A 14,985-nucleotide genomic window follows, 5' to 3' on the forward strand; every position below is an offset into this window, starting at 1 on the left:
CAAAACTCCCCAAGCTTTCGTCAAACTCCATTCAAAAGAAGTAAATGCTTCCCTTGAACCTCCTAAAAACGCCCCTAAACTAACATAAGTACTTCCAAAGGGAGCCATAATAGGCTCCTATTCAAACGCCTAAAAATTCCATAAACATCACTTAGAAACGCCCTTCAGGAAGTAAAGAATACTCCATTTTGACCTCCTTAAATTCTCCCGAACATTTCTTAACACTCCCTAAATACATCCTTTCAATAACCTAAAAACGCCCTGTTTTGAGGAGGTAAACAAAACCTCCCTGTTCCATGTAGTAAAAAACTCCTACAAGGAGGACCACTAGAGGACAGGCGAAAAAGAACCTCTAGGGAGTATATGGGAGGAAAAAAAGTTTAGAGTGTAGAAATTTTGGCATTTCGCATCTCTTTGGTCACTCTGCACCATCGTAATTCAGGGTTTTCTGCTAGATACATTCATTGGAGTTTTTAGAGAGAGAAAATCAACTTTTATGGAGCCCATTAAAATGGTTAGTACACGCAGGCACTAGATGGGGTGGAACCTTCTTCGCGGGTCCCATATGCGTCCAGCAGCTCCGGGCCCCTGACTGCCAGCGCGAGCTGGTTCGTAGGTCGGGGCCGGACAACAAGGTATCCCATCGCTCGCGGTGGTTGGGGTTGGGGAAGTTGGGGGGAAGGGTTGGTGGGGGGTTCTGTATTTTATTGCAGTTAATATTCTAAATATTCCTAGACTAAAAAATTACGAGGGATATATTCATCTTGGTGTTCTTATAAAAAAAATTCACAGCATATCCACGGGGTGAATGATGATGAGTGGGCGAAGCTCCTGAGGGGAAATCATCGGTAAAACCGTGACTCTTCAGTGAAAGTTCGCCCACTACATCTGTGTCCGAACGTAACGTCTAGAAAGTCTCGCTTAAACCGCGCGTCGGCACCTTGGGGCTGAGCTCGCCTGATGCGTTTTGCAGACGCCTCACGAGCTCTCACTGCATCGGGGTCTGCCTGCCGATACGCGCGCTTTCTCGCCGCTTCCCGTTCTCTGACGTTTTGGAGATCCTCTTCGCGCCGCAGCCGTGCCGCTTCGCGTACGGCAGGGTCCTCGCGCCGTTGCCGTGACGCTTGGGCCTCTCGTTCTCGAACGCTGGGATCTTGGCGGCGTCGTCGCGCAGCCAGACGACACGCTTCGGCCTCCCGCTCTCGTACGGCAGGATCTTGGCGGCGGCGTCACGCAGCTTCACGGAGCGCTTCTGCCTCGCGGGCTCGCACATCTGCAGCCTTATCCATCGGGCAACTCGGAGCGCGCGCCAACAGCGAACGGATTTTATTACAACGCTCCCCGCCATCTAGTAAACAATCCAAGAACTAAACTAGAGGTAGCCACGCCATCTAGTAAACAATCCAAGCGCATCTTTTCATCATATACAAGTACCGCCATCTAGTAAACAATCCAAGAACTAAACTAGAGGTAGCCACGCCATCTAGTAAACAATCCAAGAACTAAACTAGAGGTGGCTACATACATACGTCGAGGATGGACAGACCCACGCCCTAAGGAGCTTCGCCCCTAAAAGGTCAAATGAAATATGCCGTTACATACGCAAAAAAGGTATCACTTGGTTCATCTATATGAACGTAGACAAACTGATGCGTAACGGGTTGTAATGCTACTTATAAGGTGAGGCCTAGATTTACGCGCAAAAGCTAACCCTGTTTTGTGAGCCACCTCGCCATTGGTGGCTATGATTATATTAGACCAAATACAGTAAAACCCGACTATAACGAACCCGGATAGAGCGAGAATTATGCTATATATCGAACAAAAACGAATCATTTATGAAAATACATGCGAAACATATTCCTTATAACGAAGTTCAGACCGGATATATCGAACTCGGTGAACCTAGAATTGCCGACGGAATGCATGGTCTCACAGCGGTAATCGAGATGTTGATTGGCCGCGGTCGAGACGTTGAGCCTCACATGGAGCGACGTGACGCCCGACACTTTTCGTAACTGAAGGGCTAGTTGAAAATGGTTCATGACTGGAATCGCGCACCACAAAACGGGACCATAGAATTCCTCCGAGGATTTCCTGAGTGTCGTCGAAGAACCGGTTGCCGTCACTGTGAGCCCCTCTGATGCAGACACCGTCGTCGACGTAATGGCGGCTGGTGCTGTTGAAAGTTCCAAAGGGGCAGAGGATGTCGCCAGTGAAAGCCGTCCAATACTTAATGAAGCGCTTTCGGCAGTTGATAGGCTCAAACATTATTGTTTCGATACTGAAGGACACGGACTCAAATGCTGTGCTAATTGACGCCGCCAAAATGAAAGTGAGAACTAGAATAATTTCTTTTTGTGAAGTAGAAAGTTGAGGTGTGAAGTAGCTTTATTGCTTGCAATAAATTGATTTTTTGTGTATGGTAACGACATACTTCTCATTGTGTTGGTTTCCGCATGCGGGGATGGGGGTGGAGGGGGGAGGTGTCCCGCGTAGTGCGAGCTCCTAACAAAAAACTCGTTATCGCCGGGTTTCGCTATATTGAACTATTCGATATATCGAACGAATTGCGGCGGATATTACAGTTCGCTATAACCGGGTGTCACTGTAGGCTCTTGAGCGTGAGCAGAAAGTGGTCACAATTAAACTGACGTTTTGGCCTTTCCGCTCCATTTTGAATAGACTTCGTAACTGGAAATTGAAACCCCCACACTTCGTGTTTAGCAGCACAATTCTTTAACTCCAGTGCGAATGGTTTGTAAAATTAGTCAGTCGCATCAGTAAACTATACGAGGTAAATGAGACATCGGCCCCAAGTCAGTCGTGAGTGAGCGAGACTATGTGCAGCCAGTGAACTCTGAGAGGGCAGCACAAACAGCGGATACGGGTGATGGCTCACCTGGTGTCCGTCGCGGCCCCTAGGCCCCGGGGGTCCCTGGTCACCCTTGGGGCCCTGGTGCCCCCTCGGTCCCGGCAGCCCCTGTGGGCCGCCCGGCCCTGGTCTGCCGTTGAACGGTCCTGCTCCGCTGAAGAGCCCGGACGTGTAGCCGTTGTCAAGCTGTCAAATGAGATTCAACCAATTAAACACTACCAAACTGTACAATAGCAACTATTACAACCTAAACCTTGATTCGCCCTTGAAACCTCGTTCCGTTGGCGTGTTGGTCTTGTAACCAAACATGTTACTTTATCGGTAGGTTTACTTTAGCTATACACAGGTTACTCCCCGCACGGGGCACCTTGAGTATTCATGGTGACGGTGAGCAGCGACACCGCGGACCCCGAGCTCCCAACATAAGCCGTGTCCAACCGTGGCGAGGTGTTTAAAGGTGAAGGGTAGAAGCCGTAAACGGTGGCCGTCGGAGCCTTGGTCAAGCTCCGGCCGATGGGCTCCCTGCCTGTCTACCAGGCAGGGAGCTCCGGGACCTCTTTGACTACCAGGGTAAGGTCAAAGGAGAAAGTACCCCCGTCTCCCTGCTTTCCAATGTATCACATGGCATTTTCCAAACCCCCCTCCAAACGTGATCGGCCCCCGAAAAGGGGCCGCACCGAAGCTACATTCCCACCCTTGCCAACACTTGCACACCAAAAGCCACATAACTATCCGCGATTCTTGATTGTTGAATCTCTTAACAAGTCGAATCCTATCTCCTCCCAGTCAGTGTTCCTTATCACCAAATTCCTTGAAGGCATCCTGGGCAAGTCTTTCAAAGCCAAGAAACTGAGAGCCGGCGAAGTCCTGGTCGAGGTGAACACTTACCAGCAAGCCACAAGCCTCCTTACCCAGAATCGCATGGCAGATCTGGACATCAGAGTCACACCCCACCGTAGCCTCAATAGCTCTCAGGGTGTGATCTCTGAGCCAGATCTGATAAATGAGACAGAAGCCGATCTGCTCGAAGGTCTGAAAGGCGAGGGCGTGACGGCAGTGAGGCGCATCACCATGCGGCGAGATGATAAGCAAATCATGACAAAGCATATAATCTTAACATTTGACCGTTCCTCACTCCCCGAATCCATCAAAGCAGGTTTCATTCATTGTTCTGTCCGGCCGTACATCCCGAACCCGCGGCGCTGTTTCAAGTGCCAACGGTTCGGGCATGGCACCATCTCCTGTCGTGGAAAAACAACGTGTGCGAAATGTTCATCGCAAGATCATGAGACAGATAACTGCCAGGCTGAACAATTAATGTGCAGCAACTGTCATGGACCTCATGCTGCGTACTCCCGCACGTGTGAAATGTTCCAGAGAGAAAAAAAGATAATCAACATCAAGGTAACGGAAAACATCACTTTCCCAGAGGCGCAGAAGAGGTTCGCCTCTTTCCCTCTGGGGAGGTACGCCGACGCAGCTCGCCGGGGGGCGGAGCGGCGTCTGGTTTCTGCGGGGACCCAGTACCGCGAGTCGGACTTGGTCCCGCCCCCGCCCCCCCCCCCCCCCCTGGGTTGCCTCAGGCAGCCCAACCCGCCTCCGCACCGCTCGCTGAGCCAGCAGCGGCTGTGGGGCCAACCACGTCTGGTGGAAGAGATACTGCATCCTCCACTTCCACTCCAGCGTCCCAAGCCACAGGCGATGGCGCAGAGGAGATGGACTTGGGGGAGCCAGCGGCAGCTCCCACCACCACCGCACCGCCTGCGCCATCCGAGGCGTTCCTGAATCCCTCGGTGGTTGCGGGCAAGGAAAAGCGCGCCCCAAAGGGTTCGCGGTCCAAGGAGCCTGATCCCTCAGGCGCTCCGAGGACATCCGAGGATGAAATGGACGTCGGTCCATTCTTGTCTGCGGTGCACCGCAAGGAACGCGTCCCGACGCCAAAGCCTCCCGACAAGCCAAAAAAGACGAGAGTCACAGCCCCGAAAGACGACACATAAACAACACAGTCCAGTAGCTCCGAACACTTCATAATGGGAAGAGAGAACATAGTACAATGGAACTGCAGAGGCCTTCTGAATAATCTTGACGACGTGTATGAGATTCTGCATAGCAATCAGCCAAGTGTAATGTGTGTTCAGGAAACACATTTGAATTCTAAAAACACAAATTTCTTGAATAGTTACCTGGTATACAGGAAAGACAGGGATGGCTGCACACACTCTTCTGGCGGTGTGGCCATAATCGTCCGGATATCATTGGCATGCCACCCTGTCACTTTAAACACTATCCTTGAGGCTGTAGCAATACGCTTAATAATATTTAATAGGTTGATAACGGTATGCTCCATATACATTCCTCCTGATGTTACACTTTTGAGTTCTGACTTTGAGGCGCTGGTTGACCAGCTGCCCGAACCATACATTCTAACAGGCGACCTTAATGCTCACAATTTTCTTTGGGGCTCTTCTCGTATGGATGCCCGAGGTCACCTGATAGAGAGGTTTCTTACATCCTCTGGAGCATGCCTTTTCAACAATAAACAGCCTACATACCATAACATAGGTCACAACACATACTCACATCTTGACCTGGCTATTGGCTCTGCAATTCTCTTTCCATGTCTTGAGTGGGGTGTGGGCACGGACCCATATGGTAGTGACCATATGGGTCCCTATTTAAATATAAATATTATAAATATAAATATAAATATTATAAATAAATAAATAAATTTCCCCACTTCATTAACGTATATAGGTACAGGCCCGAGCAGTCCATCTTCCCATAAAAGGTTTAATGAAGCAAGAGCTAACTGGAATACATTTACAGAGACATCCAAACTGCACCACACATTCATAAGACACCTACACGTTGAAGAAGCTACCCAACTGCTCACGGCGCACATCCTCGACGCCGCCGAAAAGTCCATTCCCCACGCCTCTGGTTCCCCGCGCAACCAGCGGAGGCCGTGGTGGAATGAGGACTGCAGGCGGGCGCGAGAGGCCCAGAACAAGCCGTGGGGTGTCCTTCGTCGGTACCCCACGTCGAGTAACCTCATTTTGTTCAAACGGGCCAAGGCGTTAGGAAAACGTGTGCGTCGCGAGGCAAAACGAGAGAGTTGGCGTTCCTTCATAACATCAATAAACTCCTACACAGACACAAGGAAAGTATGGACACGAATACGCAAACTTAAAGGACAACAAACACACAGCCTGCCTCTGGTCAGCACAACAGGGGACACACTCGAAGACCAGGCTGACACACTCGCACAACACTTCCAACGCGTTTCCAGTTCAGCACACTACACAAACACTTTCATGAAACACAAACAAATGGCCGAAAAGAAGACTTTACATGACAATGACAGGTCAGCCACTTCTTATAACTCTGAGTTCACATTTCATGAGCTGAGGGGTGCAGGAAGCGATGGGCCGGAGGACCCACGCTGCCTTTGCTGTAGTTGACTGCAAAGGCAGAGGTGGTTGACTGCCTTTGCAGTCAACTACAGCAAAGGCAGCGTGGGTCCTCCGGCCCATCGCTTCCTTCGACCACTACCCGGCCCGAAGACCAACACTACACACCTCAGGTGGTTTCCTGCCCACGTCGGCCTCATACCCGGCGGAGTGGCCAACCGGAACGAGAGGGCGGACGCCGTCGCGCGCGAGCTTACACACCGCGCGGCGCCCCCCCGCCTCTCGAACACGGCGCGGGCCGCAGGGTATGACGGTGAAGGCGACGAGGAGCAAGGAAACGACAACGAGGAGAACGAAGAGGAAGAAGACTACGAACCACTACTGGAGTACGGGAAAATACTCCGGTACTACAAAGAGCAAAGAAGGACACAACCCCCACCTCATCCCGGACTCAACCGGCACGAGCAGGTGTTACTCCGACAACTACAAACAAGAACTGTGATTACACCGGCTCTGGCGCGCTACGTGTGCCCAGGACGCTTCAAAGACTACATGTGTAGTGAATGCACGAATGAACCCGCTACCCTGTCCCACATCCTGCAAGCCCACCACCACCACCGAGACGAACAGGGTGGCGGACGAGTGAATACCGGTGCAGTGCGCGATCCCCAGTGCTGTGACACCCAAAACGTGGACACCGCTGACGCGTGTGCAAACACGGAGTGCGCGAGTGATACGTGTGAGAACACTACGAGTGCGAACACTACCCCGACCGACATCCCACCGGATGTAGTGAAAATGATCACATCGCCGAACTGCGCGCAGCAGAGGCAAGCCATCCAGCGGCTCGAGGAAGCCCTGGCTCGGCAAGAGCGAACGGAGCACTCTGACGCCGGCGCGACTCACTACCGTGCCCATCCAAGGGTACGGGGGAGAGGCTGCGTGGCTGGAGGAAGCTTAGTAGCTCGAGCCGGGCCACTGGCCCAATGCCCCTCGAGGCCTTAACCAAGGCAGGAATGGGAAGAGGACACCCCCTACTTCACAGGGTCTCCTGATTCCCCATCCCCACGCAGGATCATGCAATAAAGTCTTTCTCTCTCTCTCTCTCTGAGCACACGTGTAAACCCTCAGCTTCAGCCCCAGACAACATTACATATACAATGATACAGAACTTACACACAGACACTCTTGTAACACTTCTTCACCTTTTCAACAAGATATGGCTTTCGGGGCACATTCTAAAGTCTTGGAGGGATGCCATAGTTGTAGCATTTTTGGAAGAAGGGAAGGACCCTTCTTCTCCCGCTAGCTATCGACCCATTGCCCTGACCAGCTGCCTATGCAAGCTTCTCGAGAAGATGATAAACCGGAGGCTTGTGTACTTTTTGGAGTACAACGGTCTTCTTGAGAGCTACCAGGCAGGCTTCAGGGCAGGGAGATCCACAAACGATCAACTTGTGGCACTAGAGTCATACATTAAGGATGCCTTCATTCACAAACAATTCTGTCTTACGGTGTTTTTTGACATAGAGAAGGCCTATGACACCGCATGGCGTTATGGCATACTTACGGACCTTAAGTCGTTCGGTGTCTCTGGTAACATGTTAAATACCGTTATTAGTTATTTGTCAGAGAGAACCTTTCGCGTCAGAGTTGGTTCTGCACTGTCAAAGGTACACGTGCAGGAAAATGGCGTGCCGCAAGATGGAGTTCTAAGCTGCACTCTCTTCATAGTAAAGATGAACTCCCTTGGGAAGGCACTGCCGTCTACAATTTCTTACTCTATATATGTAGATGACGTGCAGATATCGTTTAAATCTTGTAATATGTCAATATGCGAACGTCAAGTCCAGCTCGGCGTCAAGAAACTTGCCAGCTGGGCAGACAAGAATGGTTTTAAATTGAATCCTGCAAAAAGCTCCTGCGTTCTGTTCTCTAGGAAGCGTGGGATCCTTCCAGACCCAGACATTACACTTAATGGCGTGTCGCTTCATGTGAACAGGGAGCACAAATTTTTAGGTGTTGTGTTTGATCAGAAACTCACATTCATCCCACACATCAAGAAACTTAAACATAAATGTCTTAAAACAATGAATATCCTGAAGGTTCTCTCCCACCACTCGTATAGTTCCGACAAAGAACTCCTACTACGGCTCTATACTGCTTTGGTTGGGTCTCGTTTGGACTATGGCAGTGTGGTATATGGGTCGGCGAGTAAAACAGCATTGCGAATGCTTGACCCAGTACTACACTTGGGGCTACGGCTTGCGTCGGGTGCTTTTCGCACTAGCCCTGTCGAGAGTCTATATGTTGAATGTAATAAGTGGAGCCTTGAGAACCAGCGAACGTACATGGACTTACTTTATGCTTTTAAAATTTCATCTCAGAATAACCACCCTTTTTATCCTGTCCTTAACGATACATCCACATCTGTGCTGTTTGTGAATCGCCCGTCCGTTACTCCGCCTTTTTCACTTCGAGCGAGAGAGCGAGCCTCGGATCTGAGTGCTTCGTTTTTAGACGTGTACAGGTCATCCTCTTTAAACATTTTACCGCCTTGGCAAGTTCGCCCTGTGTTCTGTGACCTTTCTTTTATAAAGCTTGACAAAGATCGGATACCGCGAGCTGCAATACTGCAGCACTTTCTTTCCTTGCAGTTCAAATACCCACTTGCTGAATTTTACAGTGACGCGTCTAAAACCTCCACTATGGTCTCCTGCGCTGCTCATGATCCGAATTTCAGTGCAGCCAGAACCATGAGCGTGCACACATCAATTTTTTCAGCAGAAGCGTATGGAATTTTACTGATTGTACGGCACATTCTCGAAACTCAAATTCCCAATTCCATCATCTATACAGATTCTTTGAGTGTTGTTCGCGCACTGTCATCGCACAAGCCCCAAAAAAACCACATAGTTAATCTTGTATTCAGCACTATCATGTCCGTGTATGCACAAAAGCATGAGCTGGTCCTCTGCTGGGTCCCAGGGCACGCAGGGATCGCTGGGAACGAGTTGGCAGACGAGAGGGCCGGTGCTGCTGCACTCAGGAACACTGTGGACATTACAACGGTACCCTACCCAGACCTCAAGCCACACATAAGACAACACCTGCGCAGAACATGGCAAACACACTGGGATGAACAGATAGACAACAAACTACATGTAATAAAGCCACACTTGGGACGGTACACAGCTGACTCACGCAACAGACACACGGAAGTCGCCTTGGGTAGGCTGCGGATAGGGCACACCCATGCGACGCACTCGTATCTGCTGACGGGATCTTCTAGACCCCAGTGCAGCAGGTGCGGAGAGGCCCTATCCGTGGTGCACATACTAATCACATGCAAGGCACTTCACACAACACGACACAACCACTTCAGAGAACTCTACAGACAACATATTCCCCTACATCCATCGTTTTTCCTAGGTGATGATGCCATTGTTTCCGTGAAACGTGTGTTTGAGTATTTGTCCGACGTCAAGTTTTTAAACCTCATTTCCTATCACGCATCATGAAATCTGGCCCTATACACCAGCCATGCTCATTGTCGTGTTGTGATTTTACTTTTGTTTTTGCTGATTTTACTTAGTGTTTAAGGTTTCACTCCTATCATCGGCTATTGTTTTGGCGCTCTTTGCCCCAGTTGGCCTTGCGCCATAAACATCCAACGATCATCATCATATACACAGGTTACTTTAGCTATAGGTTTAGCTGCAGGTTCCGCATCTGAGCCTAAAATAGGTAAATAAAGGCGAAAGTAATGCGACGAAAGTGATAAATATTTTCCCGCTTGTCGTGACAACTGGTCGTCAAATCTTGCTAATGAAGTGGCTACTACCATTAGGGAAAGCGAGGAAACCTGTTTCAAGACTCAAAAACCACAATGAAGACAGGGGGCAGGCTGAACACGAAGTTAGAAAGTGAAAGACGCAAACCACTAAAGTAAGAAACCTTGAATTCACGCAAGCCCGCCTCACCCATGAAAAGGAAGGACGTAGAGTACGACGATGTTGAATAATCTACGGTGTGCGAAGTGCACAACAAAACTTTGGAGTAACGAATAAAGGGAATAAAAAGTTATTTAAGGCAAGTTGCAGCAGTCGGGTAGCGTATAAGTCACGCACGGCGAGGATTCTCGATGCTGTCGTGAAGTGGATAACACTTTGATACGCATCTGGTCAAGAAAAATGTGAATCAGATTTGTTACGTGAATATTATATCCCGTGGGCGCAGAACTACAGCTGCTAAAGCTTTCTTGTCAAGGTTTAATTTCGAAAAACGCAATACACGCATTATTGACATGAAAACCTCGATGATACCTAAAGTATGCATAGCAATCGGGATCCTCACTGCCTCCCCGCCATACGTGAATTCCACATCTAGTTCTTCATCGTAATCTTAAGAATGCGTTGAACTACTCGCAGGACTCCGAGAAAAGCCCAATCAATAGGAGTAGGGAAAAGGTTTTCATTTACTGGCGAACAGTTGGGGAGTGCTCGGAAACAGTACTGCCTGCTTTGGCACGGTCGTCAGGCTCAACAACTTAGTGGCGAGTTGTTACGCCGTATATAGTGAGTAATAGAAGCCAGCTTGAAGCATTGTTATAAGGCTGGCGTAAAGTGTGTGGAGAGAGGTTCACGATGGTGTATAGGGAGCAAGAGTCTATTTGCACATAGTATTAGTACTTTTAGCCCGACATCTTGGTCCCGACAAAACGGGACCAAGATCCTTTTGATTCGAGTGAAAAAATCAGCCAGCCATATCAATATTTAGGTTATATCGGCTGAAAAGAAATTGCTTCGTCCGTCACGAAGAGTACGCCATGAATTTAAAGTCATTTTGGGTTGCTTGAAGACACGAGGCGCAGAAAAAACTCCATACTTCGAGGATAACAGTGCATAATGAGGCGTGTCGTACTCTGTCATAGTGCTTTTTTCGTAATCAAAATGGGCAAAATTTATGTGTTTCGTAAAGCACTAAAAGTAGTTACACGAAATTGAAGGGTTTTTGCGCAATCTCATGTCGTCAAAAACAGCTACAATTGCTAACGTGTTGAAGTCGCATGGCAAATTCACGTTGTCTGAACTACTCCTCCGTCTATGCCTAACTATTGATGCTAATGAACTATTGATAGCTAATGAATAAACTATGCAGGCCTCACGCAAAATACCGTGGCACCACAGAAGCAAGCATGCGGGGTAGAGCCCCCAAAAGACGCGAGATGCAATTTCCCCTAGCGAAGGATGAGTATGAACAGCTAACCACCCGACCTCAAGATACTCAGCACCAGCTATATATAAAGTTGTCACCGTACTCAAAAGTAGGATATCTTAAGTCATGCTGGTGGGATAGGTGGCATTTTTCAAGATATTTCAAAAGTGATTTCGGAATATAGCCAGCGATTTAAACAGTGTGCAACATGATTCTGTGGGTGGAATAAAGCTCACCATGACAATGGTCCGCTTATTATCGAATGCTAAACATGGTTGCCACTTCATAAACTAGCCATGCAGTTCGGTAAAAGGCGTGTATTCTGTGCATTGCACCACCCCCGTAAAATCCAACTTTTTGGGTGAAAATATGTCTACATTACTTCAAATACAGCTTCTGACTTGGACCCGCGATTTATTTCTCGGTATGATTAAAGCACCACTAGAAAAGGAACATGCGAGTTAGCAGCCCCAGAATTTAAAAAAATATCGACGCCGAATTATAACGCCAGCTGTACGATTTATACACTGCCTTTTAACGTATTTTCCAACCATAAAAAAACGCTACTAAAATAGCAATAAATCAGACCTCTATGTCCATCTGTCGGCTGAAAAGAAAACAGGCGCATGTGTTTGAGGATGTCGGACCCGTCTTAAACGCAAACAATTCCTGTCGTGTCATTCCCTAAGCTAACATCGATAGGCATGCAACAAGTGGCACTGTTTACTGCACTTTTATTACTAGCTCCTCTTAACAGACAGCATGGTTAGTACGCCGAGAGAAAATTGTACCTAGATTAATTTGATCCAGCTACAACTTTAGTCAATTATATTAGCTCTAGCAGTGAAGGGGAGAAAACTGTAGTTTCGGATAACTAAATTGACGGCGTATTTAGGTACATTATTTAGGGAAAGTCTGGCATACATCAACTAGATGACACCAGCCTTATTAACTAAACTTTGCATTTGAATTTATAATAATGAAAAAGTACCTTGGCATTGCGTAAATGGAAATAGAAAGTTCACGCCAGTAATATGCAGTGGTCGTTTAGGCTTACCAATCACGTATGACTCACTGACGCGGCTGAAGTATGTGTGAGAAGCTTATTTGGGTTCCTTTTCTTAAAGACGAAATCCCGGGCCATCCCCACTAATGTGAAACCTGGGAAGGGGAGAAGCATGTAGTGTTTAAGTGTATTCTTGGCGCCTTGGCGTTTTTGCCAACGGAGATGAAACTGTTGGGGTTAGAGGTATACAGCTTTGCTGTAAAAGTCTCGTGTCTTTGCAGCAAGAAGTTCTCCAGCGCGAGGCGTAAACGAGTGTCCCGGTGTGTTTTTAGCACGCGAGGCGTCAACAAATTTCCCGGTGTTTTAGTACCGTCCCTACATGACGCGGCGATCACGACGACGACGACGATGACGACTGGAGACGCCAACAGCCCCAGCCCCTAAGGGGCTTCGCTCCTATAGTATTCCTCGGGCTTAAACGCGAAAATTTTGGTTTGTCTGTCTGTCTGTCGGCCTGTCTGTCTGTCTGTCTGTATGTATGTATGTATGTATGTATGTATGTATGTATGTGCACGTATGCATGTACGTATGTATGTATGTATGTATGTATGTGGGTATATGCATGTATGTAGGAATGTATGTATATATGTATGCATGCATGTATGTATGTATGGATAAATGTTTATGTATGTATGCCTATCCATTGATTCAGCTGCCCGGCGAAAAGGTAAAAGAATGCTTGAACGAGACGTTTATACAGGCGAAGAATTTTTAAACTAATGAATCTGGTGCAATGTTCATACTTGTCAACATTGCTGATAAAAAAACGCCAGGTGTATTTGAGGAAAGACATCAATACATGGGTCGTATTTGCATTGTACCGTTATTAAAAATACATGGCTGCTTGCATTTTTAGATAGCAGATAAGACAATGCGCCTCGGAAAAGATTTTCTGACCTTAAAATACAAAAAAAGCACTCGCGGTGCTCCGCTCATGGCCGTGTCCCAAGTTCCAAGATGACAAAAGGGTTCAGTAAATAGCGCGGGCAGGGAAACGAGGCCAAATTGAATTGGCGAGCGTACATCCACTGTGTTTGTCGTGGGAGGAGCGATACGGTAGGGGAATAGTGTAAGCGGCGCGTGGGAAAGAGTGCTGGCCTTGACGTGGCAGGTGCGTCTATCGTCTTTCTACATTTGCAGCGAAGTGAGCAGACACGCGGCAGATTTTTCAAAGCCAAGCTTTGTATGCCTCAGTAATGGCATCGATGCCCGGGCAGAACGCACAGCGGCAAAGCCAACTTTACAGCGCTCGTGTGTGTCTAGTTCTCCTCCCTTCTGTCCGTGTGCAAGCCGCCCTGTAGTCCCCTAATCACGTTCAACCAACAAGCTTCCCTTTAGTGCATTTGATTACGCAATGGGTTCCACAGAACGGTGTTGATGATAAGCCAAGGCACTCAAGCGCCTTTCCCGTGGTCGGAATGGAACCCGGGTTAAGCCGGCATCTATCCGATTACGTCATTCTGACATGCTCAAATCAGTTTGGATTTTGGACTTTGACTTTGGCTCAGGTTGCATGGAAGAGAGCTTCGCATTTCAGCCGTCTTTCTGGTGAGAGTAAAGGAGCATTGATTTTTTCTACCTTCCTGATGCGTACATAGTGAGATTGCCAGGGAATGCTCTGAATTATAATGAACATAAATGCACCTTTCTATAGGCGTAACAGAAAGAAATGAAATGCAAGAAAGAACCGGGAGGAAATTTATATGTTTGTAACTCAACAGTTGCCAGTTTTGCATACCACGCCTGTTAATGCAGTCCGCGCTAGCGAATTGCGTATCATTGCGACAGAGGGCTCTAGCTCTGGCTTGTACTGGGGGAGCTCGCAAGCAGCCACGAATGTTGGCGAAAACTGTCCCCTCACCTCAAATATTCGTGGGGCAGAGGGACCCGGCTGTCCTGGAGGGCCGGGCAGTCCTCTTGGGCCTGGAATACCGGGTAGACCGTCTATTCCAGGCTGGCCGGGTGGGCCTTGGGGCCCCTGAACACCCTGTCGTCGAACGTTCAGGGGTAAGAATTCGGCGTCATGGTGCCTTCACAATCACAAACAATGTTTTACTGCTATAAAAATACCGAAGAGCTCACTGTTTTTCTCCAGATTCTGTCATATTAGCGGGCTTAAAGCTTTCTTAGAGTCTTTGCTAATAAAATACCCTTCGCTTTTGCGCTGGTTCTGCACGCTGCTTACCATTTTGCGCCAATGGTGATACGATAGGGCTGAGTGTCAGCACTTTAAAGCAATCCTGAGTCTTGCTGCATGAATCTTACGAGCCTTTAGCAAGGTATAAAAGTGTGCATAAGATCTTGAATCCTCTCGCATTTATCACTTTCTGATTTAGTACGCAGGTTACTATTTTCACGAAGGGATCGGCAACCTTTTGAGGCGGAGGGCCGAGTTGCATGAGGACCGAGTTGCTGTC

General features: G+C 48.3%; 1 protein-coding gene across 4 annotated transcripts in view; it reads right to left on the minus strand.

The window, feature by feature from the left end:
• Positions 1–14,985, minus strand: part of LOC144179212 (uncharacterized) — a 313,597-nt gene that overhangs the window by 79,713 nt on the left and 218,899 nt on the right. For all 4 annotated transcript variants that reach the window (XM_077707500.1, XM_077707507.1, XM_077707480.1 and 1 more), the window contains 2 exons: positions 14,430–14,555; positions 2,903–3,061 (listed from right to left, as the gene is read on the minus strand). In XM_077707500.1, coding sequence (XP_077563626.1) covers positions 2,903–3,061; positions 14,430–14,555 — 285 coding nt within the window. The remainder of the gene's footprint in view (positions 1–2,902; positions 3,062–14,429; positions 14,556–14,985) is intronic.

Source organism: Haemaphysalis longicornis, unplaced genomic scaffold (assembly GCF_048455015.1).
Source record: "Haemaphysalis longicornis isolate Haplotype H1 unplaced genomic scaffold, Haemaphysalis longicornis Haplotype H1 scaffold_1, whole genome shotgun sequence".
In the NCBI taxonomy this organism is placed as follows: Eukaryota; Metazoa; Arthropoda; class Arachnida; order Ixodida; family Ixodidae; genus Haemaphysalis; species Haemaphysalis longicornis.